General features: G+C 43.5%; 1 protein-coding gene across 1 annotated transcript in view; it reads right to left on the reverse strand.

Moving 5' to 3' along the window:
- Positions 1-1128: 1128 nt before the first annotated feature.
- LOC112103413 (TRMT1-like protein) overlaps positions 1129-25926 on the reverse strand; it is a 56973-nt gene continuing 32175 nt past the window's right edge. The window contains exons 7-16 of the mRNA XM_026655530.2: positions 22477-22600; positions 20802-20881; positions 19286-19535; positions 17144-17356; positions 14761-14948; positions 10591-10669; positions 9549-9715; positions 8718-8777; positions 2047-2173; positions 1129-1948 (exon numbers count right to left, since the gene is read on the reverse strand). Of these exons, the coding sequence (XP_026511315.1) occupies positions 1624-1948; positions 2047-2173; positions 8718-8777; positions 9549-9715; positions 10591-10669; positions 14761-14948; positions 17144-17356; positions 19286-19535; positions 20802-20881; positions 22477-22600 (1613 nt within the window). The 3' untranslated portion in view covers positions 1129-1623. The remainder of the gene's footprint in view (positions 1949-2046; positions 2174-8717; positions 8778-9548; positions 9716-10590; positions 10670-14760; positions 14949-17143; positions 17357-19285; positions 19536-20801; positions 20882-22476; positions 22601-25926) is intronic.

Below are 25926 nucleotides of genomic sequence, written 5' to 3' on the forward strand. Positions count from 1 at the left end.
ATTTATCAAATACCCTATCTTGTAGAATTGAGTGGCACAGAATGGCTGAGAAGGAAGTGAGAGTGGTTCTGACAGGACTGGGGCCATAGCGGCTGTGAAAACCTGTATCTGAAGGCGTGTCTATACTACATGTGCTTTGCTGGCATAGCTATGCTGGCAGAACCCCATAGTAGGGAGATGTAGCATAAACTGATATGACAGGAGGAGTTCTGCTGGTACAGCTAAGCCACCAGTGAAATGACATTAGCTAAGCCACCAGAAACACTCTTCTGGCTGCATACTTATATCTACATGGGGGGAGTTTCTTTTGGCACACTTACGTTGGTTTTTAGGGGGTATGATTTTTTCCCCCCTCAATCTCCTACCCGATACATAGTTATGCCGCCAAAACTTTGTAGACTAAGCGTGAATCTAAAATTATTACCTGTGCTGTATGGAAGATCCTGTTTTAAAAGCAGTATAAGACAGTTGTTCCTAAATCAGAACTAGCGAACGTCAGAAGTTTTGGACCAAATTCTTCATTCTAACAGTTGGAAAAAGCTACACTAAAATGAACCATATGATTTTATGGCTGAAGTAATACCATATATATATATATCGTATTACTTCAGCCATAAAAAATATATATATATATATATATATATATACACACACATATACACTCACATTTTTTAAAAGGAATGACTATTTATTAAATGTGTTTTTTCAACCTGTACCACAAGAGATGGTTCAAATAGTGAAAATAACCTGTTTATGTAAAAATTTAATCATTGACTCGTAAAAGGAATCTCACAAGCAGGTTAAATTAGATAACTGCCAGCTAACTGACTAGAGTTCAGATGTATTGACTTAATCATCAAATAGTACCAGTGACAATTTAAATGCTGGATGAGTTAAATCCTGGTGAATTAACTCTTTGCCACTCAGTCCTCTCTCCCCAATAGTTTACCAGATTTCTCCTTTATTACCAGTAGGTAATTGTTATTTTGTACAAAGTAGCTAATTCACTTCAAATATATAGCTATGTAGAGCTAAAGATAAAAATTCAAATAGCAAAAAGTTTAATTTCATTCCTGATCCACTTGCATTTAGGTCTTTGCTTTTAGGTAAAAGCAAAGTTTGCTACCTAAGGATATAATTGTACCTATTTAAAATGTTCTGGCTTGCTTAAATTTAATACCACATTTTATAGTGCAACATTTTTGGTGTCTGACCTATTGCTAAACTCTAACCAATCAAGCTGCAGGCATGATGGCCCATTTCATACTTAGGTTATGCTCTAGCAACACTTACGGAAATGCTTAAGACTTTTGGCCCCATCACTTATCCACTGTACTGGAAATTGCACTAGGAGCTTGAATAAGGCTTTTCGAAGAGCTGGGGGTAGTCACAAAATGCCATTGATTAAAAGAAAGACAAGAGCATAAAAGTCAATACCCTCTATAGTTTTTCTCCACTCTAATTGTAACTTGACCATATGTATTGTGATCAATTACAAGTTCTTCTGTGTAATTCTAAAATGTCACCCAAGCATTAAAATAACTGGCAACCCAAGCTTTCAAAACCAGTTCTGTAGATTGGTTTACATGAGTAGGGCTTAGTTGCAAATCTCAAATTAACACATTATTTGCATTCAGCAGCAGTAAAGTTATCGTTATAGATGTCTTTTGTGAACGTGAGACTGTCTCCTGATTTATTATCTTCTGTGAACTCCATGTCTCCTGACTTGTCAGCTACAGCAGTTTGGACATTGTCTCCTGCCTGGGCATCTTCAGTGGACTGGACAGGACCTTCTGCCTGCCCCCCAGTGTACGTGGGAGTGCTGTACTTCACAAGGATAGATTTAAACTGTGCCAAGGGTGCATTTGTGCGAACTCCCATGGGATCAAAATGGGTTCGGCTTACTCTATACCCAGCTTGGGACAGATACTGTAAGAACTTGTTTAACCTGAAAAAAATATAGAGAAAGTTATTACTGATTAGTTGGTTCAACACAGATTACACACTGATTTTGTTGGAAATCAGAAACTGGAACTTGATCCTTACTTTGGCATGTTCATTCCTTTGATACTATGTCTATGGATATTATAGTAAAATGCAGGGTGCTCAGCATTGCTTTCGGACTTCTGTCTTTTTGCTATGTTTCTACTCATTTCATTACTTTTCCTTTTACCTGAAACACAGAAATGCTCATTAGGGGCAAGATCCAAAATGTAGGTCCTCAACCTCTGCCTAACGCTGTAGCCACCTAAAAAATCAATTACTGAGTGTGCACACAGTTGCTTCAGTCCAGGCAGCTGGGTGTCTAAGTCCAGTGGGATCCTCAAACTAAGTATTCCCCTGCTTATCGGGCAAGTGCTCTCAGAAGCCACCCACTGTATCAGGCCCCACAAAAACCACCGAAGATGGTGGTGCCAACTTAGAATCACTGCTTTAACCCAATGGCTGGAGCCCTCACCTGGGATGTGGGAGACCTGGGTTTAATTCCCCTCCGCCCCCCTGGTATGAAGAAGAGATTTGAACTCTGGTCTGTCTCCACCCAGGAGAGTGCCATAACCACTGTGCTAGGGGGTATTTTGAGGCAGATCTCTCTTCTGTTGAAACTGTTCCACTGTATATAATTAATATGTACTGGGCCAGAGTAACCCACTAGGTACATGGGAGACCCATGTTACAGAGTCCTCCAGCTCCAGTACATATTTATTTATATATAGTGGAACAGCTTCAACAGGAGAAACAGAAACCCCAGTGGTTAGGGTACTATCCTTAGAGGGGGAGACAAGAGCTGAAGTCTCTTCTTGATATCAGTGAGAGGGGACAATCAAACTAGGTCTCCAATATGGTAGGTGAGTGCTCTTAGCACTGGGCTAAATTATATACATTTGACCAGCGCTATTGTAGCACTTAGTGATGCCACCCAGCACCCAGTCTGTGTGCGAGAAAGGTGCATAAGCCCTTGCTTGCAATCTTCAGGAGCGGGTTCATGGCTTTGACTCCTGAGTGGAGGGATGCACCCTCCAGCCCAGAGTTAGGCACATAAGTCTCTCTGAGGAGCAGGGCTCAGGACTCGCCCTTCTCCTTGGTATTTTGTAGTGGCAACTCAGTGAGCTGGATTTTGTGGATCCCTAACTCTCCCCCGCATTGTATACGGAGCACTGGAGCCCAGCTCAGAGCTGTAGATTTCACTAAGCAGTAGAGTACCTAAATGATAAGCGTTGCAATGCTTAACGTTTCAGTCCCCTGTGGGAAACTTACCTTAGGCCTCTATTGCTTTTCTGTAGGTAGCATTCCTGGCTTAGGGTATGTCTACACTACGAAATTAGGTCGAATTTATAGAAGCTGGTTTTATAGAAATCGGTTTTATACAGTCGATTGTGTGTGTCCCCACATAAAATGCTCTAAGTGCATTAAGTTGGCGGACCGCGTCCACAGTACCGAGGCTAGCGTCGACTTCCGGAGCGTTGCACTGTGGGTAGCTATCCCACAGTTCCCGCAGTCTCCGCCGCCCATTGGAATTCTGGGTTGAGATCCCAATGTCTGATGATGCAAAAACAGTGTCGTGGGGGGTTCTGGGTACATGTCGTCAGGCCCCTCCCCCTCCGTCAGAGCAACGGCAGACAGTCCATTCGCGCCTTTTTACCTGGGTTACCTGTGCAGACAACATACCACGGCAAGCATGGAGCCCGCTCAGCTCAGCTCACTCACCGTCACCATATGTCATCTGGGTGCCGGCAGACGTGGTACTGCATTGCTACACAGCAGCAGCTAATTGCCTCTTGGCAGTAGACAGTGCAGTATGACTGGTAGCCATCATTGGCTATCTGGGTGCTGGCAGATGTGGGGCTGCATTGCTACACAGCAGCAGCTCCTTGCCTTTTGGCAGTAGATGGTGTATTACGACTGGTATCCATCGTTGTATTCCTCAGTGAGTTCGGTCAGAGGCACCTGGGCAGACATGTTTTGTCTCCTGGAGACTCAGTCCTGCCGGCAGTCCTATTGAACCGTCTTGACGATGATGGCTAGCAGTCGAAGTACAGCATCTTCTGCCAAGCACCCAGAAGATGCCGATGGCTATCAGTCATGCTGCACCGTCTGCTGCCAGCTTAAGATGTAAAAAATAGATGGACCAGATTTGTTCTGTATTCATTTGCTTCCCCCTCCCTCCGTGAAATCAACGGCCTGCTAAACCCAGGGTTTTGAGTTCAGTCTTTGGGGGGGGCCATTCTGTGTGACAGTTGTTTGTGTTTCTCCCTGATGCACAGCCACCTTTGTTGATTTTAATTCCCTGTAAGCCATGTCATCACTCGCCCCTCCCTCCCTCCGTCAGACAATAGTTTCGCGCCTTTTTTCAGCCCAGACGCCATAGCACTGGGATCATGGAGCCCGCTCAGATCACCGCGGCAATTATGAGCACTATGAACACCACGCGCATTGTCCTGGAGTATATGCAGAGCCAGAACATGCCAAAGCAAAACCAGGCGAGGAGGCGATTGCAGCAATTGCAGCGCGGCGACGAGAGTGATGAGGAAATTGACATGGACATAGACCTCTCACAAAGTACAGGCCCCAGCAATGTGCAAATCATGGTGTTACTGGGGCAGGTTCATGGCGTGGAACGCCGATTCTGGGCCCGGGAAACAAGCACAGACTGGTGGGACCGCATCGTGTTGCAGGTGTGGGACAATTCCCAGTGGCTGTGAAACTTTCGCATGCGTAAGAGCACTTTCATGGAACTTTGTGACTTGCTTTCCCCTGCCCTGAAGCGCCAGAATACCAGGATGAGAGCAGCCCTCACAGTTGAGAAACGAGTGGTGATAGCTCTGTGGAAGCTTGCAACGCCAGACAGCTACCGGTCAGTCGGGAATCAATTTGGAGTGGGCAAATCTACTGTGGGGCCTGCTGTGATCCAAGTAGCCAACGCAATCAAAGACCTGGTGATATCAAGGGTAGTGACTCTGGGAAACGTGCAGGTCATAGGGGATGGCTTTGCTGCAATGGGATTCCCAAACTGTGGTGGGGCGATAGACGGAACCCATATCCCTATCTTGTCACCGGAGCACCAAGCCACCGAGTACATAAACCGCAAGGGGTACTTTTCAATGCTGCTGCAAGCCCTGGTGGATCACAAGGGACGTTTCACTAACATCAACGTGGGATGGCCAGGAAAGGTACATGATGCTCGCGTCTTCAGGCACTCTGGTCTGTTTCAAAAGCTTGAGGAAGGGACTTTTTTCCGGACCAGAAAATAACCGTTGGGGATGTTGAAATGCCTATCGTTATCCTTGGGGACCCAGCCTACCCCTTAATGCCATGGCTCATGAAGCCGTACACAGGCAGCCTGGACAGGAGTCAGGACCTGTTCAACTATAGGCTGAGCAAGTGCCGAATGGTGGTGGAATGTGCATTTGGACGTTTAAAAGCGCGCTGGTGCAGTTTACTGACTCGGATAGACCTCAGCGAAGCCAATATTCCAACTGTTATTGCTGCTTGCTGTGCGCTCCACAATATCTGTGAGAGTAAGGGGGAGACATTTATGGCGGGGTGGGAGGTTGAGGCAAATTGCCTGGCCACTGATTATGCGCAGCCAGACACCAGGGCGGTTAGAAGAGTACAGCAGGGTGCGGTGCGCATCAGAGAAGCTTTGAAAACCAGTTTTGTGACTGGCCAGGCTACGGTGTGAAACTTCTGTTTGTTTCTCCTTGATGAACCCTCCGCCGCCACCTTCCCCCCCCCCCGGTTCACTCTACTTCCCTGTAAACTAACCACCCTCCCCCCTTCGAGCACCGCTTGCAGAGGCAATAAAGTCATTGTTACTTCACATTCATGCATTCTTTATTAATTCATCACACAACTAGGGGGATAACTGCCAAGGTAGCCCGGGAGGGGTGGGGGAGGAGGGAAGGAAAAGGACACACTGCAGTTTAAAACTTTAACACTTATTGAAGGCCAGCCTTCTGATGCTTGGGCAATCATCTGGGGTGGAGTGACTGGGTGGCCGGAGGCCCCCCCCACCGCGTTCTTGGGCGTCTGGGTGAGGAGGCTACGGAACCTGGGGAGGAGGGCTGTTGGTTACACAGGGGCTGTAGCGGCGGTCTCTGCTCCTGCTGCCTTTCCTGCAGCTCAACCATACGCCGGAGCATCGACTCTTGCCTTCTGTCAGCAAGCTGACGCCACCTATCCTCTTCAGCCCGCCACTTGCTCTCTTCAGCCCGCGATTCAGCCCGCCACCTCTCCTCTCGTTCATATTGTGCCTTTTTGCACTCTGACATTGACTGCCTCCATGCATTCTGCTGTGCTCTGTCAGCGTGGGAGGACATCTGGAGCTCCGAGAACATATCATCACGCGTCCGCCGTTTTCTCCTTCTAATCTTCACTAGCCTCTGTGAAGGAGAAACATTTGCAGCTGGTGGAGGAGAAGGGAGAGGTGGTTAAAAAAGACACATTTTAGAGAACAATGGGTACACTCTTTCACGTTACATTTTGCTGTTCACATTACACAGCACATGTGCTTTCGTTACAAGGTCGCATTTTTCCTCTTATATTGAGGGCCTGCCGGTTTGGTGTGAGAGATCACTCACGCAGTGCCAGGCAACAGATTTCGGCTTGCAGGCAGCCATGGTAAGCCACAGTCTTTTGGCTTTTTCAACCTTCTTAACATGTGGGAATGGTTTCAAACAGTAGCACCCTCATTTCCCATACCAAGCACCCGTTGGGTTGGCCATTTAAAATGGGTTTGCAATGTAAAAGGAGGGGCTGCGGTTTCCGGGTTAACATGCAGCACAAACCCAACTACCCCCCACCCACCCACCCACCCAATTCTCTGGGATGATCACTTCACCCCTCCCCTCCACCGCGTGGCTAACAGCGGGGAACATTTCTGATCAGCCGAGCAGGAACGGGCACCTCTGAATGTCCCCTTAATAAAATCACCCCATTTCAACCAGGTGACCGTGAATGATATCACTCTCCTGAGGATAACAAAGAGCGATAAGGAATGGATGTTGTCTGCATGCCAGCAAACACCGGGACCATACGCTGCCATGCTTTGTTATGCAATGATTCCAGACTACGTGCTACTGGCCTGGCGTGGTAAAGTGTCCTACCATGGCGGACGGGATAAGGCAGCCCTCCCCAGAAACCTTTTGCAAAGGCTTTGGGAGTACATGAAGGAGAGCTTTCTGGAGATGTCCCTGGAGGATTTCCGCTCCATCCCCATACACGTTAACAGACTTTTCGAGTAGCTGTACTGGCCGCGATTGCCAGGGCAAATTAATCATGCCTGCTTTTAAACCATGTGTAATATTTACAAAGGTACACTCACCAGAGGTCCCTTGTGTGCCCTCAGGGTCTGGGAGCACGCCTTGGGTGAGTTCGGGGGTTACTGGTTCCAGGTCCAGGGTGATAAACATATCCTGGCTGTTGAGGAAACCGGTTTCTCTGCTTCCTTGCTGTGAGCTATCTTCATTGTCTTCATCATCATCTTCCTTGTACCCCGAACCCACTTCCCTGTTGCGTGATTCTCCATTGATGGAGTCAAAGCACACGGTTGGCGTAGTGGTGGCTGCACCCCCTAGCATGGCATGCAGCTCCGTGTAGAAGCGGCATGTTTGCGGCTCTGCCCCGGACCTTCCGTTTGCCTCTCTGGCTTTGTGGTAGGCTTGCCTTAGCTCCTTAATTTTCACGCGGCACTGCTGTGCGTCCCTGTTATGGCCTCTGTCCTTCATGGCCTTTGAGACTTTTTCTAATATTTTGCCATTTCGTTTACTGCTACGGAGTTCAGCTAGCACTGATTTGTTTCCCCATATGGCGAGCAGATCCCGTACCTCCCGTTCTGTCCATGCTGGAGCTCTTTTGCGATCCTAGGACTCCATCATGGTTACCTGTGCTGATGAGCTCTGTGTGGTCACCTGTGCTCTCCACGCTGGGCAAACAGGAAATGAAATTCAAAAGTTTGCGGGGCTTTTCCTGTCTACCTGGTCAGTGCATCTGAGTTGAGAGTGCTGTCCAGAGCGGTCACAATGAAGCACTGTGGGATGGCTCCCGGAGGCCAATAACGTTGAATTCCGTCCACACTACCCCAAATCCGACCCGCAAAGGCCGATTTTAGCGCTAAATCCCTCGGAGGTGGAGTAAAGAAACCGGTTTAAAGGGCCCTTTAAGTCGAAAAAAAGGGCTTCGTCGTGTGGATGTGTCCAGGCTTAATTCGATTTAATGCTGCTAAATTCGACCTAAACTCATAGTGTAGACCAGGCCTTAGACTGATTGAACTAAAGCTACAAATACACCACTTCTGGGGAGAAAAACCCCTCATTCCTTAAAAGCTGAAGGTACCTGAAATCTAGTCTAGTTTAACAGATAATTTTAAAGTTTTCTATAACTCACTTCCATAGGAGTCAAGGGCTGCACAGATAAACTAGACTTGCAAAGGTACATAGTGCACTTCATGTAGTAATGGCTCTGTCTTTCCCAGCAAATACTATTTTGGGTAAAGATAAAATATTTTTAAAGTTTCATTAATCTTCACAAGAGGTAAATCACTGAGCACATTCGTTTTAAAAAAAAAAAAAAGCATTAAAAGTTGGGGCAATCACAAGCCAAGGTTACATAAACCATTCTGTCCCCAACTTTAACACCCCACCCCTCCTTCATTGACTGTGGTTACTGCTAGCACAAACCACAAGGGGTGTGCATGTAGGTGTGATGGATGAACTACATACCTTGTACCACATAGTAGTCAGCAGCAGTATCTGGTGTTTTAATAAAGACACCACATTCTTCTAGAATACAAAAGTCCAAATTAAATCTGAAGTGTGACAAAACAACGTTGTAAATAGATCTTATTTTGCTGCCTTATAAAGGGATCCACAAAAATTTGAAAGGGGAAAAGCCCAAACTTTCTAGACAAAGTAAAAGGCTAGGTAATGGGTTATGGAAACTTTCACTAAACACTTATCAGTTTGAATCTGGCATAGGACAATATTCAAGTAAAATTACTATATGGTGATTTATCTGAAGTGAGGTGGTAGCCTCTAGACTGTTCGTATTAGAATAGAATCGCACTATAGACAGCCATCTCAATACCCCCCCAATTGGCAGTCTCTGTAGAGAAGCCCAGGATTGACTGAGCATGAAGGGCAGAGTCCCATCTCGCTAAGAGGGGAGGAACTTCCCCCTCAGGGCTGCAGTATGAAGGCTAGTATATGGGAAGCTTCTGCTACTGCTGCCTGTTTTGTGAATAAATTGGACTGCAGGACTGTCAGCATGGCACCTTGTGTCAGCACTAGTTTACTTAACGTAGGATTTTTCCATACTGGTTTAAGTCTAGCACCCTGTCTTGAGCAGCCCTTAACAGCAGAGGTTTAAAGAGTATGACAAAAGCCCCATAATATGGCAAAACTATTGTCCCATGCTTTGTGAGAGGAAACATGTTCCTGATCTTCTTTTAACATGCACCACTACAGTTACTTTTGCTCAAGAAATTTTCAGTTGGTTTTAGACATTTAAAAATCCCATGAGTTTTTTGTAAACAATTTGCCATTTTATCTCACCTTGTTTGTTCTGGCTGGCAGGACCATGGATTGAAAACTGTTTTAGAGTTGTACACTCTGCTTCACAGATTAATGTCTTTACAAGTGGCTGAATCTCATCCAAGCCGTGCTGAACAGCTTCAAACAGCATTCTTCTGAGGAATCCAGTGTTAAAGAGGGACCCTGACCTGGACAGTGCAATAGAACGCCAGTGAAATAAGGAGACTGGCGTATGACAAAGGATTTTGATTTACAGCAAAAGGCCTTTGCTCCTTTAGAAGTGGTTTCCACAAACTGAGTAGCTGCTGAACTATACTTATATTAACGGGGTACATAGTTTGTGATACAATTAAAATTATTTTTGTTTTAGGTAGTGGCCGTTCAGGGTCATGTGTTGAAAGCCAAGAGCTCATGAGTGTTAATCCCAGTTCTGCCATTGACTTACTGTGTCAACTTGGGCAAAGTCACTTCATCTCATTTCCCCATGTGTAAAATGGAAATGATACCCGTATCACAGGGATGCACTGCCAAAATTAGGGTGGTGTACTACTAGTATTTGGAAACAGTAAAAGCAGGGCTAATGCTAAGGATTAGTTCTGTTTCTATAATCTAGTTCTGAAATGCTCACATTTAAATTTAACTATTATTTCAATCCAAAACCCAAGGATAAACACCACTGCTGATTACCATCAAACAGTTCAAGTTATTTAATAATACTGGAAGTGCATAGGTATTAAGATATTATGTAAGTTAGTTATCAATTACAGTTCAATGTATACTAGTTCTCTGGTCCCAAAACATCAAGCTACTCAGCCAGATTCTCCTGTGCAGTGTAATTGTTTTAATATCTCCAGGATGTGAAATTGAAAACTAGTTCACTATTGTTTATTTAGTAAACTCACTGCTTGCTGTCTACCAGTATGACTAGGAAAACTCATTTTCTTATTACTCAGCTCTCCAATTAAATAACCAGATGCCAAATCCATCTCAGTTGCTAGATATAAATTTACTGCTGTACGAACAAACAAGCTTTCACTTTTGTTACGCTGTGTGCTGTACATACCACAGAGGACCAAGCTCTACTGCTGTCTTCCCAGGCATACTGCCATGGCAGTCACAAGGTAGTTGCCGGTAAGGGTTTTCTGTAACAGAAAACAGAATTAAGTGATTTCAAAATACAATCTATAGAATTCACTTTAACAAACAAAATGAGAGAGATGTTTTAGATACTAGAAATATTGCACCCGACAAGAAGTAATTCTGCCTAAGTAGAGGCATTTAATAGGACAAGCAACATCAGAACCGAAAATAAACAACTGTAAAAACCCCTGAGACTCCAACTTTTATTAATGTTGTTACAAGTTACTATCTCTGGTGTCTGCTGGAATCTAATGAGGGGCATTGTAACTTTTTAGTTATTTTTAAATTAAAACAAAACAAAACCAGAACTCCATATTACTTGGTATGTGTTTTAAATAACTACTTCTAGCTAGTGCGTTTAAACTTGTTTTTGCCGAGGAAAGTTTTAACTACAAAAACTTTTCAAGGAAAATTGCATTATGCAAAAAATTGTTAAAAATTATGGTTGCATATGTGCACAAAATTAAGTTGAATCGTAGGATTTTCATGACGGCCATAGCTCAGCTCCCTTGCACATACAAGTAGGTTGAAGGACTCTGAATGCTGTTAATTTGTGCATTTAAAATTTCAGCCATAACACTGTACCTATACAGGTGACAATTTTATTTCTGTTCTTAAGAATGAAAAGAAAATGTTATACTTATTGCAGTCTAATGCTCGTATAGCCAAGAAATGCATCCTTGTCTTAAGAAGAAGTGTTAATACCTTAACAGCCCAAGGCATCGGGCCCTTTAGTTAATCCTATCTTATTTCTCATTGTAGACATTCAAATAAGATACAGATAAACAACTGGATGTACTCTGGAGCTTCACAACTCAATACATTCTCAAATTGCAGAATAATCTTGTATGCACTATCTGTGTACACCAAACTGTTCTTTAAAATATTTCAGATATGCTAAAGGCACTTGTCTTCATTAAGAACTAAATATTTGATTTATCTGAAGTTTGAGTAGTAAAGATCTTTGGAAAAATACTCAGCGAATTTTTTTTTTTTTACATGTCAAAAATATGGCAGATTTTTTGTTAACACCCTTTTTTCATAACCTTACATCTCCAACAAAACTACCAACCACCACCAGTAGGGTAGAGAAGTAGTATGAGAAATTCCAACAGCGTAATTTTCCAGAAGGTTTTAAGACAAATGCACATTTTGATTTTTGTCTAAATCATGACAAGTCTAAATGACCAAAGTACCATATTCAGGTTCCACGTAGAAAAAGGCTGCTTGACTAGAGGGAACATATGAATTAGTAGTCGTTTTAGATACTTTGACACAGTAGGGTGGTTAAAAAACAAATGGCTTTGAATAGGTGGATGATATACAAAGTCAACTGCTAAACATACTCTGATGGATAGACCCAATTGTTTCAAAAGACAGCAGATAGTAGGAATAGAAAACTCCAAGGGTTCAAAGTATCTCTGAATGGACCATAATGAAAAATGCTTTCACTTAGGCTCTGTAAGTCAGTCCTGTGGAAACCTTTCTGTTCTGGATTAGAATGTCTTGTACTGCTTTGCTCCTTTCCCCAGTTTAGTCAGCTACTCTCCATGCTGTCAGAGGCAGAGACACTGGCTCCAGATGTAACACAAGCCCCCGGTTCTGTGAAATGACATCAAGATGGCTTGGAAGTGGTAGAAGGGTATGGAGGGATAAGTGCATCAGAAGTTGGAGTACCAGAACTGATATGCCCGGGCCATTATCAACTGGACCTTGACCTTTGTCATCTTCCTGAGGACTCTGGGAAATAACAGGATAGGGGTGAAAGGATCCCTTTCTGATCAGCAATGCATCTTCCCGAAGAGCAAAAAAACAGCAGATTATCATGAGGAGGGATGGGGTAGGCCATTGCCAAAGGAGGGGAGAACAGGTACAGATCCTTGAAAATCAGTCCAAGACTCTTGACAGCAGCATCAATCCTTCCCTCCTTAACCAGAAGAAGAATGTGCACTTTCAATAGATGGAGGGCATCTCTGCTTCTGGAAACACAGTCTCTTGGAAGAGTCTGGAGCCATCTGGTGGTATGAGTAAGACAAGGAAGGTCTCTGGCTCCTTACTTCTTGCTCAGAGCTGGGGTATAAAGCTCTGAAATCATTCAGAAAGGGTAATTTCTTGTTCATTGTTCAGTTTAAAACATCATGGCCCTCTTAGGTTGACCTACTGTAATCATAGCCCTGAACTCATCTCTGGAGTCCAGGGGTAGCTTCTTGACAAACTGAAAGATTGTATCCCACTGTATCATAGTCTGCCAACAGAGCCTGGTAACTGACTATACAGAACTGTAGGCTAGCTGAGTATATTTTTCTCCCGAAAGAGAGTTTTGATTCCTTATACCAGGGGTGGATTTCACAGTAAGATGCTGTTTAGATTTTTCATGAGCCACTGCCACTACCAATGATCCCAGGGCAGGGTGGATGGAAAAATTACTTGAACCCTTTAGGGGGAAAATGACTTCCTAGACGTGGCTGAAATGGAGGCTGGGGTCTACCAGACGTCCTTGATCAATGCAAAAATACCCTTATTAATGGGCATTGCTAAATGGCCCTGAGGGAACAGATGAAGAATATTGAATAACAGGGATGTTCCTGGACTATTTCCAATGGAATCTCCAAAGTATTAGCCACTCTTTTAAGAAGTTCCTGCAAGTCCTTGAAGTCATCAATAGTGGAAGATGCTGATGGTGTAACTGTTTCATCTGGTGAAGATGAAATACACACGGAAAAAATGCATCCTCATACCTTTCCAGGAGATATGCATTATCGCTCTGTGGGTCCTGGCTCAATTTGTGAAGACGACCCTGCTGTGGCAGGTATACCACCTGAGAAGGTTCTCCAAAAGGAGCCAACTTGTTCTTACATCTGGATCTCACATAAGGAAAAGAAAATGGGTTTTGAGGGTTACAGGTGAGCCAGGATGGCCAGGATTGCATTCTATAAGGAAAAGGCATATGATGCAACAGAGGTAGAATCCAAGAAGCTTATGGTCTTCAGAAGCATGTATTCGGTGATTACAAGAACTTCTCCCAATGTCCCTCTCAGGAACACAGCTTGGAGAAGGAAAAAAGAACCTAGGAGAAGGGCTTCTATGCCCCCAAGATGATGATGATGATGCCAACAAGTAATACTTCTCTAAGGGAGGTGCAGATCTCTGAGAAGTTAACACTGGTTGAGAAGATCCAGCAATAACTCTGAGACCGAGATTGGTATTGAGGAAGACAGATGAAGCAATATAGTCATAACTGGTACTCTGGGTCCCGATACCTAGACAGACATAGATACTGTAGGTAACAGAGAAATATCCAAAAGTGGATGCTCTGGTTCTGGGGTCATCACCGGGTCAGCAGCCAGAGTCGAGGACCTCTATACTGATGAAGATGGTGTTGACCATACTGGTACCAAAAAAAATGCTTCAAGAGACTGAGGTTTTCTGCTACAGCATGGTACTGAAGATTCCAAATCTGTTAGTACCAATGACATCAGAGCTGATTTTGAGGCATTGGTTGCTGAAAACTGACTGGTGTCTTTTGCCTCGCATCTCCTGACTCTGGTAGCATATGAAGACTCCCAGTGCCAGTTGGGTTTCGCTGCAGCTGGCTTGGACAAGTCAGAAGAGTGGCTCTTAGATCTCTTCTTGGCCAGTACAGGAAATTATGATTGGTGGTGAGCAGTGTCTGAAGATCTTTGCTTCTTCCTACCTTGGGCAGCAGAAGTAGTCACTGACTGACTTGAAAAAGACTGGTGTGAGGGTTCAGAGCAGGCATGACAAGCCCCTGGTGGTGTGGTGTGAGGGCATGTAGGGTGCCATGGGTAGCCCCAATGGATACTGCTGGTCAAAAGATTCCAAGCTTGTGCACACACACCTACAGTGGGATCCATATAACAATTACTCAAAGAACCCCTTTTAAACTAGAGGATTATAATGGAAATCCCTCTCCTTTATGTGCACGATCATTATCACAATTCGATATATGAAATATTTCCAGTGAAAGCAAGTATTTTTACATGTTGGAACTTACCACGCGCCTAACATAGGTACAAACAATAAACATGCATGGATTATACCTTTAAAAGAAACCCAAGGAAAATCCATTTACCTTCTACCATATTACCCTCCTGAAAAATCCTCTCCTCACACCACTGGCAGTGGATAAGATACCGAATTTTCTTGACTGAATCATCTGCAGGAGATGGTCCCCTCAAAACTCTCACCACTACTAGGACAAAGTGTTCTAGAGCTACTGCAAGCAAAACTTCAATGCCTTTGTTACATCGAGCTGCAGCTCTACAAAAGCAAAAAGATAACATATTACCATAGGAATTCAACAAAGACTAACTTTCCCAGACGTTCCACCTTGTGCAATATATATATTTACGATCATCCATTGTTTGGAAAAATCCTACACTGTCTACAACCAGCCTCCACTTAGACTATGGGCTCTGAAGGGCAGGGGTCATCTTTTTGTTCTGTGTTTGTATAGTACCTAGCACAATAGGGTGCTGGTCCATGACTTGGGTTCCTAGGTGTTGAGAAGACTTGGAGGGATAGACTTCAAAGGAAAGATTATAGAAAGTAAATAAGTAGATCTAAGTTAAATGAAGACTAAGGGGAGATAAATCACTAGCTACTAATATCTGAACTACCAAGAAAAGAGGAATCCTTTAGGGTACTTTGGAGGGGTGTAATTAGAAGCAAAGTGAAAATTAGCAAGGAAAATTTAGCTTGACACTCTGGAAAAGTTATTTATATGAGATCTCAGCCTGTGGTGTGGTTTTACATGGACAGATGAAACCCTTAGTGCTAGAATTATTTAAAAGTTAAATGAGATATAGTACTGGAGAATATGCTATAGGGAATAAGCTAGCATGGGCAAGGAGCTGGACAAGACAATCTAAACAAGTCCAATTTAATATATTTGACTATGGAGTCTGTAATAGGATAGCTTGCTCTGTGGGCTGGAGAGCATGGGGCTAAACCAGTCTGATTACCGAATGAGTCCCACTTGAGGGGAATGAGGCTTAAGTGATGATAAAGCCCAGCTGGGGAAAGGGCTGGAGAAAGAACCAGGCAGAAAGCTCAGGCAGTAAGGAAAAGTTGTACAGGCATGAAGGCCTGGGAGAGACCCAGACCAAAAAGGAAACAGTCTGGAAAAGCTCTCCCTGCAGAGAGGCCTGGGAAAGACCCTGCTTAAGCGGGGACAAAATGGACATACCCAAAGGAGAACTTAAGAGATTATGTAGGAAGTGGCCCGTGGAAAACGGCAGCTCAGGTCAGGGAGCAGACCTATCTGTTTAGTACAGGACCCCTGGACAGGAACCCAGAGTAGAGGGTCCCCTACTGGCCCCAAGGAAAGGGGCATATAATGCCTTCCACAATGGTTATTGAGCCAGCAAAGGGGCTACAGGCTGTGTTGAAAACAGGGTGAGGAAGAACTCTACAGTGGGGGAAGGATTTTTGTTTGTGTCAAAAATATTTTGGGGACTCTTAGTTTGGATGACTGTGACCCGAGAAAGGATGGACTTAAGATGATGACCCAGCAAGAGGGCCAAGTTTCTGATAGAGAAACCACCACAGTTCTGGATCGTGCTGGCATGCTACTCCTGGCCACAAGGGGGCATCTAGCAGTGAGTGGATTCGTTTACAGAGTCTGAAGATCTTTCACACCTTATCTCCCACTCACTCTTCCCTGAACTATTGTTCCATTATCTTGATCTGGGTTTGTATGTCTTGATTTAGTGTCCAAACCCCCAACTTTCACTTCTGAGTACACTTATGAAGTCACTGGGAATATTTGTATGAGAAAGGACTAATATCGTTAACAGGGTTTGCAGGGCAAGCACCATATCATATTTGCTTTATAAGTAGATTTACTTGTAAGTAATAGATTTACAGCACCGGATCATTTTTTTCCTTAACCATAATATTTAACCTGCAAAAAATTTAGCCACACTGTGTTTATTGTTTGTAAACACTTGAGGATAGGGGGTCGATTTTGGGATGAATATCTGTTTGCTTGTTATGAAATATACTGTGAAAGTTGACACTAATGAGTTGATTTCCTTTTAAAGCAAATCTAATTTAATGCTCTTTCCCACGGATAATTAATTGCTTTAATAGCTTCTGAAGTATTTATAAAGGCTTAGGCAGCATTAAATCACCACCAAATGAAAAAGGAACTTAAAATCTTCATTTATTCAAGTTTGCATTATATTACCTTTTCTTTCTGAAGATTAATAATACACTCCATACCCATTTGCCATCTTGCCAGTCACTTCAGTTTAAAATACTTAAATTGTTCTAGAGTAGTGAACTTGAAATCAAGTACAAAATTGATATTTCAATGCCTAATTTGTAGAGCTTAAGGAATTCTGAAAAGCAAAGACACACAACTTGCTTTAGCAATCACCAAAAGCGTGCATTAGCAATCCTCTTCTACCAGAGCTTAAGAGCTAACCATGATTCATGTGTTGTAATAGTACCTGGCCACAGCAGCAACTACTATTCTAGCTGCCAGTTCCTTGTAGTACTCCGTCCTGACAACGTTACAGCTGTAGTGGCGCTGGGCCACATGCTGAGCTTTTGCATACAGAGAACTGATGTCTGTGGATGTCACTGATACTATTCCAAGATTTCTTACATTTCTGAATGCAGAATCCAGGTAGTTCACAGCTGTTCCAAATGGGTCCAGGTGTCTAAAAACAAAAAATACACTGAGAAGCATCTCTGGTACATAACTACTTAGCTTTTAAGCTATCTGAGAAAAAAACTGTTTAAAAAAATCCTCATCCATAACATCTGAAGTAAAATAAAAATAGAATTTGATTTTACAACACACCTTCCATACCTCCAACATGCCCAAATAATTTACAAAGCAACAAGTTAGAGGGGGCAGGCAGAACATGTTCAGTAATGCAATAGTCATCACACATACAGCACAATTTCTCTTCCATCCTAGCATGCTGGATAATTGAACTAAGAAGAATGCTGGCCAAGATACCGGTGTTTATTCTCCCATGCCTTTCAAAATATACAAATAAACTTCAACTCCCACTGAAGTCAATTGGTTTGTGGATGCTCAGCAACTCTAAGAATCAGACCATTTAATTTGATGTCTACATATGGATTTAGTGCCTGCATTTGGGCACTAAAATTTGAATATTTTGGCCTTAGATTCTAATTAGATCAGCCATACTATTTAAGAATGGATTACAATAAGTGATCCATAAACATGCGGCCTTATTAAAAACTACATGCACAGATACGAATTTCAAATGGGCTAAAATTATAGAAAAAAGATTCTTGTATTTCATTTTTCCCCAAATAGACGAAGTTATACCAAAAATCCACAAGTTTGGCCTAAAATGTTCATACACATTGTGAGGCAAACTTGCAGCCAAACCAGAACCGCTCACTCAGCTGCCGTGACTTCCCCCTCCAACAGAGCCTGCAGTAACTCATCACCACGGATCCTAGAGATCCCTTTGCCATGGAAAAATCCAGAATTTTACAGTCTTTAGTTTTTACATTTTGTAAAAAAAAGAAAAACGGGGTTCTACTGTATATGTTATCTGAGCCTCCATTATCCAGCTCTTCGTATTAACCGAACCGGGGCACACAGCCAGAGCCCTGGGTGGAGGGGCTTGGGTTGTCAGCCCCGGGCGGCTGGGCTCCCTATTGTGATTAGGGAAACTAAAGTTCAGCATTTCATTATAATCATGGGAAAAACACTTGATGTTTATGGTTTTTTATTGGAGAATTTTGGGTTTTTTTTATCATGGAAAACTAGGATCCCTGCTCATCATTCAGGCATGCTGCAGCAACTCAATTGCAGGGATTCAGCCCATAAGCAGAGCCTCAGCACTAACGCATACTGCAGCAGCCTATTCCTGGGCAGAGCCTGGGTCAGATGACCCCCAGGCACCCCCAGATGACCCCCAGTAGCAAGTTAGTCTGTACAACAGCACTACTTAGCCAGGAATCCTCCTGCTGGCTTGCAGTGTTAGTGTCATTAGGCTTCCCGCCTGCCCTTGATCCGGTTCCTGTTCCTGCCCCAGCCTTGTTCCAGCCCACTTCAGCGTTGCCCATGCCTTACTCTGACCCTGCTCCAGCCCTGCCCTTGCCTCCAGACTGACTCCAACCCAGCTTCAACCTTTGGCCTGCATCCAGACTCCAACTATGATCCTGATTTGGCTTTTCTATAGACTCTGACATCAGTTCTGACCCACAGCCTATCCCTGGACCCCGATTTCAGCACTGTCCTGGTCCTGACTCTATGGCTGGTTTCGACCTTGGTACTTGTTCTCAACCCTGGCTCCAACCACCAGGCCTGACCATAGCACCCAACACACATTACCCAGGTGCTTATTTTCCACATTGGATGCAAGAAGGGCTTAAATGTTTTCCCAGTGATTATTTTTTAAAAGATTTAAAATTAAGTCTCTATTTACATAGTACTTCAGATGCTACACAATTAAACTTTTAATAAGCAAATAACCAGCCGCTGTTCGATGTCTCGTCCATTCAGACTTCTCTAAATAATCACTGGGGAAAAAATTAAATTACAGTCAAGATCAAAGCACCGAGTAAAGACAAACTTGTAGTAGCAAACACTCTTCACTTACATAAAATCGAAGGATCTCAAGTGCATTATGACATTGGCATCCATTTTTGTCACATCAATAATGCCTACATTTTCCTCTCCTTCTTCCATAGTTTCATCACAGTCATCCTCTTCCTTAGGGTTCATCATCACCTTCATCTTGTTTAAATGGCAGTTTTCCTGAATCATTGTCACGGAATTTTCATTGAAATCATTAATTGTAACCTTCACAGAATTTCCAAGGTGTTTTGCCCACTGTAATCCCATTATACCTGAGGAGAAAGACAAGTGCATAATTTTAAGGTTGGCTGCATGCAGTAGAATAAAGGCCTGGTTTTTGATCCTCTTAACTTCAATAAAAAAACAATCAAACCCTAAATGTGCATAATACAGAAATGTGATCCATACTCAGGCTTTCATCGTGCAAGAACTCTGTTGGCAAACTCCAGCATTTGTGTGAAGACTCACTGAAGTCTATATGGGCACAAGGGTTTGCCTATCCAGTTCTCATTACAAGATAAGTGCCATAGATATAAAAATTCTCTGTGTACTGTGAAACAAATTGGACCTCAAATCTGTAGCAAGTCCCCTGGGCTTGTGCAACACTCTAATGCAGCAGACTGGAACTTCTGTAGCAGAGCAAGATAAAAAAAACAACACCTCAATTTTTCAATTTAACTGAATGAAACAGGAAAATTAACATTTTAACTAATATAGCAATCCTTGTTAGTCTAATATTAAATTGTTTTTATGCTGCCCCTAAATTTTAAATTTTTGATGTGTTGCAGATATTTGTAACAACAATATGTGATTGTATTGTAAAAGCTGTTGCGGGGGGGAACAGGAGGTTTTGATATCTGGATAGGAGGCAGTTAACACTTTTGGTGTGGCTTGGAACTGTGCAATAAACACATTAGCAGGACATTAACTGCTGAGCATTTTTAGCATAAATGTTGCATTTAAATTGTTGTCTTCAGGTTTTAGAACTAACTCCTGTTTGAGATCATGGGGATAGTTCACACCTCTCCAATCTATTGTTTCACTGTCTACTGCTTCAGGAAGATAACACCGCATTGGTTTACATTAATTTCATGGTCAGGATTCTTCTTTATAAATATAAAGACTGGAAACAATTTTTTAAATGAAAGTTTGGATTCAGTGGCACTGTTCTATGACTAGGGGTTGATTTTAAAGCCAAACTCCACAACTATGGAATCAGAATACATGGGACGTTGGACATAACTCATCAAGTTAAGACGCACGGTATTTTATGCGTTTTAAAATGTAAAAATTCTTCCTTTGAGCATCAATAAATTCAGCTCCAAGATACTGATGGTCCTTTTACACATCTAGAGCCAAATCCTGATCTCCTTAACTTGGGGGAAAACACATGGAAGTCAAAAGGAGTCTGCCTAAGCAAGGACCCCATAATACTTAAATATACAATGTCAATTTCTCATGAGAGGGACTTGCTACAAATTGTAAAATAAAATTAGAAATCTAAAGAAAGTAAAATGAGATTCCAAAAGTTTATTTACCGGTGGCCCCAAATGCATCCAAACATTCTAACGGGTTCCGTTCTTCAGCCAAAACAGCTAATGCACAGAATATCAGTTGCCTAGAAGATAAAAAGGTGTATAATAAAGTTTAGAGTATGTATTTCACATATTTTTGTTTCTTCCATCTTAGGGTAATTTTTCCAGCAACAGGTTTTGCAATAACTGGGTTTAACAGCCACCAAGTTTTCTAAACCTTCTGCTTCCTTAAACAGCATTTGTAGGTCTAAAAGTACCCAAATATTCTTAAGTTAATTCCAATGATAACTTTCTAGGAGTGCTGACTTTAACACTTATCCAGGGAGCACTGAGATATAAAACACCACTATATAACAGTTTCTTACTATGATCAGTGAGTCCATGTAGCAGGACAAATTTGGTACGCAGGCAAATTGTTTGGCCATTTAAAGTACCAACTGCTGGCCTAAGGGCTTGTCTTCATGTACTGCTGTAGTGCTTTAGTGAAGATACTACTTTGCCAACAAGAGAGCTTCTCCCATCAGCACAGCTACTGCCTCTCAGGGTGGTGGATTAACTATGTCAACGTGAGAAGTTGTCCCATTGACATAGCAGTATCTACATGAGGGGTTAGATTGGTATAAATATGTCACTCAAGAGTGTGGATTTTTCACACCCCTGAGTGATGTAGTTACACCATTATAAGTTTGTAGTGTAGACCTGGCCTAAGAGTTTGTAGTGGAATGGAATTCTTCACTGTGTGGCAAAAAAGTAATATGAAAAATAAGAACTTGAGATTCCACTTGCCGGTTAGACAACACTAACTGGGGTTCAAGAGTCTATGCTGTTTGTTTCGGGTTTGCGCTGCTTTCTATAGGAAGTTAATGTGCTCTATAAAAGAACAGACCAGAGAGATTACTGGTGGTGGTTTTTTTTAAACCATTCACTGCTAGTAATAGCTGTCTGGAAATAACCAGCAATCTTCTTAGACTGGCCTGAGAAATTTCCCCAGACAGATTCAAAATTATCTTTGGCAGGGTTCCTTCTGGAAATGACTGAAGGGTAGTTAAACTTCAGTGTTTCAGGGAACAGGCTTTGTTGTTGCAGCAATTGGGTGAGGTTATGACTTTTCTGAGGATGAAACAACTACCCACTCTACTGACATTAAAAAGAATGATGTGAAGAGGAGCTAGAGGAAAGAATCTGCTCCAATAGAGTGGGACCTATAAAAAGGAGTCGTAGGATGTGAGATATGTATGCTCATGCTTCAGCTGTGCTGGAGGAGAGCACTTAGGTGGTGTCTAGTCCTGGGAACTCACAAAAACTCACAGGAAAACATTTCATTGAATAGGTTTTCTGAGTCCTCAAGTGTGCTTTGCGTGGGTTTTTTCCCCTTAAAACCCACACTGCTGCATAAGCTAGCATCTTTATTTCCTTAGAAACTAGAACATCTTCCACACACATTTTGTTCTGAAGACTATTTCTGTTAATTTAAAAAAGTCTTCGCAGCAGTATATAAGGAAGATAGTTCAGTGAGCAAAATTAGAAAAGCATCAAAATGGAGCCTTCCTATATTGGGCACCTTATTTTATTGCTTGAAAAATGTTATTCCTCTAGACATCATAGTGGGCTGTTTACTGGGATAATTTTTTTAAGTGAGAGCATTTTCATTGCAACCTCTCCCCACTACCCCCCTCACCTGTTGAGTTTCATTTTGGGATTAAAATAGGAATCTGATTTCTGAGGTGTGGAGTAGTTAGGAAGAACTTGTACATCTGTGTCTGCCTCTTTCAGCACTTCATGAGAAGACTTAGGAGCAGGGGCTAAAAAAATATTTTAGGGGAGGAAAGGAGAGAGTTAATGATAATGTGTGAGTATTTGTACATTTTATCTATAAAATTCAAAAAAGATCTCTCAATGATTAGGGCCCCAGTCCCACTGATACATAACAATGTTAACACATGGAAACCAGCCTATTACCATTCGGTGCCAGGAAAGATCACAGCTAGTTTATATTCAGGACATTGGCAGACTTGGGGCCAAATTCTACCCTGATTTACACCCTATAAAATGCCATAGTTTCATCATACCAAATTTCTTTCTTAGATTTACACCCCTTCAAGAACTCGTTCAAGTTGAATAGTACGAGATGCTGCAGGAAATACATGCTCTCATAACAAAAAATACCACTGAACTTGTGATAGTATTCCAGTTACTTCTTGATAACTAAAAAGCCAGAAGGGCTCAAGTCAGTCCAGGATTTCAGAGACCTTCATTTTTACCTGAAAAATTCAGAATAGTTTCTGAAACAAACCTAGAGGCAGAAAATTGGCTATATACGCTGAACCTTGCAAATGTACCCTCTCTGGCAGTATCACAGGCTTTCTATTTTGCATGTTTAAACATAAAATACTGCCATTCAATTAGAATCATACTAACAGAGAATTATAAAGAGAATGTATCCATGTGCTGTGTACTCCCTTTACTGCCTTGATCCAGTCAGGACAAGTGAGGCGTCACACAAATAAGGTTTTTTTGTAGCTCTGTCTAGGTACTTAGATATCATGGGGATGAGGACCATATAAATGCCTCCCACATATGTATTGCTTAGATATTTATATAATTCTCCCCAACCATCCATAAAATATTGGAATCAAATATTTCATTTTTAATACAAATTGATTAGACTTTTATGCATTTTAACCAACAGGACTACACTATGGAGAACTGGAAAGGCGAAAGGAGCAAAGATGAAGTACTTCACAATTTATACTGTGATTTCCATTTGTCAGTCTCAAAATTACACAGGTGTGGAAGTATTATCTCCATTTTGTAGCTGGGGGGAAATGACCCATAAAGGTTGAGAGATTGATCCAAGGCCGATAATTAGTGAGAGGATTTGGGAATAAAATCCAGATTTCTTAACTCTCAATCCCATACTCAGTTGATTAGATCACCTTTCCCCCTAAATGAAGAAGAGCATGTGTGTGTGTGTGTGTGTGTATATATATATATATATATATATATATATATATATATATGCACGTGTGGTGGTGGGGAAAATGACAAGTTAACTTTCTACAGTGACCTGTTCATATGGCAGCAACAGAATGGGAGCTACCTTTAATTTTATGTGTCCTTCACATGGCAGTAGTAGAGAGGACAGAATAGAAGATGGATGAAGAGGACAGAGAGGAGCAGAACTGCATATCTTACCAATTAGAAGAGTAATAACTGTTGTTCTTCGAGTAATGGCCCCTATATGTATTCCAAATGCAGGTGCACATGCATGCCATGCACTGGAGCCAGAAGTTTTAGAGCAGCAGTGTCCATTGACCCACACGGCCACCTTACGTCGCCACGTGCTCCATGTGAGGTTATAGGAGTCTGTGTGGGGTGATGCGCCCTCAGTTCCCTCTTACCACATGACTGGAGTCAGAATCCTCTCTTCGCGCTCGTGCACTCTACGAGAATGATGATCCATTGTAGGTAGATAGGGAGTTCTGCTTCTTTCTTTCCATACTTCTGTAAATACATTAGTTTAGTCAGTTTATATAGTAGCCCCTTACAGGTCCTCTCCTGACCCATTTGGGGCAATATGCCCCATGTTCCGGGGTTCAAGAACTGCGCCTCTTGCCCTCACTCGTTCTCCGTGAGCAACAAGCACATGTGCTGCCTCTACTGCCTGGGCAAGACACATTTTGTCACCCGCTGCGATATCTGCAAGTCCTTCCCATCAAGGACCTGCAATGCTGGTCTTCAGCGCCTCTGCAAGTTCTTCATGGTGGAAGCACTCCAGCCTCGTGCAGTGTCTGATCCCGGACCATTCGTGCTGGTGGTGCACAGCCCATCACTGGCGGTAAGTGCCCTGCCCTCGGCTTCACACCTGGATCCATCAGCACCACTGAAACACGAAAAGGCACACAAGAATAATCACAAGTGCTTTCACGAACACTGCAGCAGGTCTCCGTCGCAGATTGCTGAGCCACACTTCGTTTCCTCCCCAAGATGGGTTTGGTCGGATGAGATGTCATGTGACGGCCCTACAGGGCCACCCCCTAAGCCAGGGGGGCAAGGAAAAGCAGAAGCGAGACCCGCCAGCTCCAGCGACGACCAAGTGTCCCAACAGCCTGCCTGTGCGCGCTACTCAGCCAGGGCAGCACTCTCCAGGCTGTGCTCTGCATACCCCTGCTCAGTGTGGCAGAGGATGGGATGTGCCCTCGACTCCAGGCCAGATGGATCCGCTGGTCCCCTTGTCCCATCTCGAGCTGCTGTACCTGCCCTCACTGCTTCTTTCAGCCTCCTGGCCACCTTCACCAGTGGCTGAGTCACTCCTCCTTAGCTGCGACACACCCCCGGCAATCGCAGTAACACCCGCACTGCTGGAGGCTTCTTCGGACTCGGAGGGCTTCTCAGCAGAAGAGATGTCCTTCTTCCCAGTCTCTCGGCGTAATGCGGACTCTCGGGCTCACATGCCTTTTCCGGCTCACTATGCTCCGGGCTCACCTGGGTGGTACCAGTATCCATGGGGCCTGCGGTACCATTAAGACCTGGCCTCATGGCATCACTGACCCACGTGGGACCCCTATCACTGCCCATACCCACCGTCGGCAGCCTCAGACCAGAACCACCTCAGCCCCTCCGCTGGCTCCAATGGTCTCAGACCCGGAAGAGGACCCAATGCTTGATCCAGTACTACCGGCCCTGACAGCAGCCTTCTTCTCTCCAGATGAGGCCCTGATCCCTCGACCTTCTCGCCTCCTGACGATCCCCACCAGTACCAGGAGCTGGTACAGAGCATGGCCTTTGACTTGGGCATTGCCCTGGAAGAGGTCCAAGACCAACTGGACCAGTTGTTAGACATTCTCCAGCCCCGGGGCCTGACACACGTAGCTCTGCCCATTCACAACGCTGTTCTACAACCTGCAGGAGCAGTGTGGCACATGCCGGCGTCCTGCGCCCACACACCCAAGAGGGCAGAAGGCAGGTACTTCGTACCGGCTAAGGGGGGCGGAAGTTGTTTTCCCACCCCCCCCGGCATCGCTGGTTGTGCACGTGGCCATGGAACGGGTACACCAGCACTCCGACTCTTTTACTTACTTACACACACACACACACACACACACACACACACACACACACACACACA

Source organism: Terrapene carolina, unplaced genomic scaffold, assembly GCF_002925995.2.
Source record: "Terrapene carolina triunguis isolate 2854851 unplaced genomic scaffold, T_m_triunguis-2.0 Scaffold210, whole genome shotgun sequence".
Taxonomy (NCBI): Eukaryota; Metazoa; Chordata; order Testudines; family Emydidae; genus Terrapene; species Terrapene triunguis.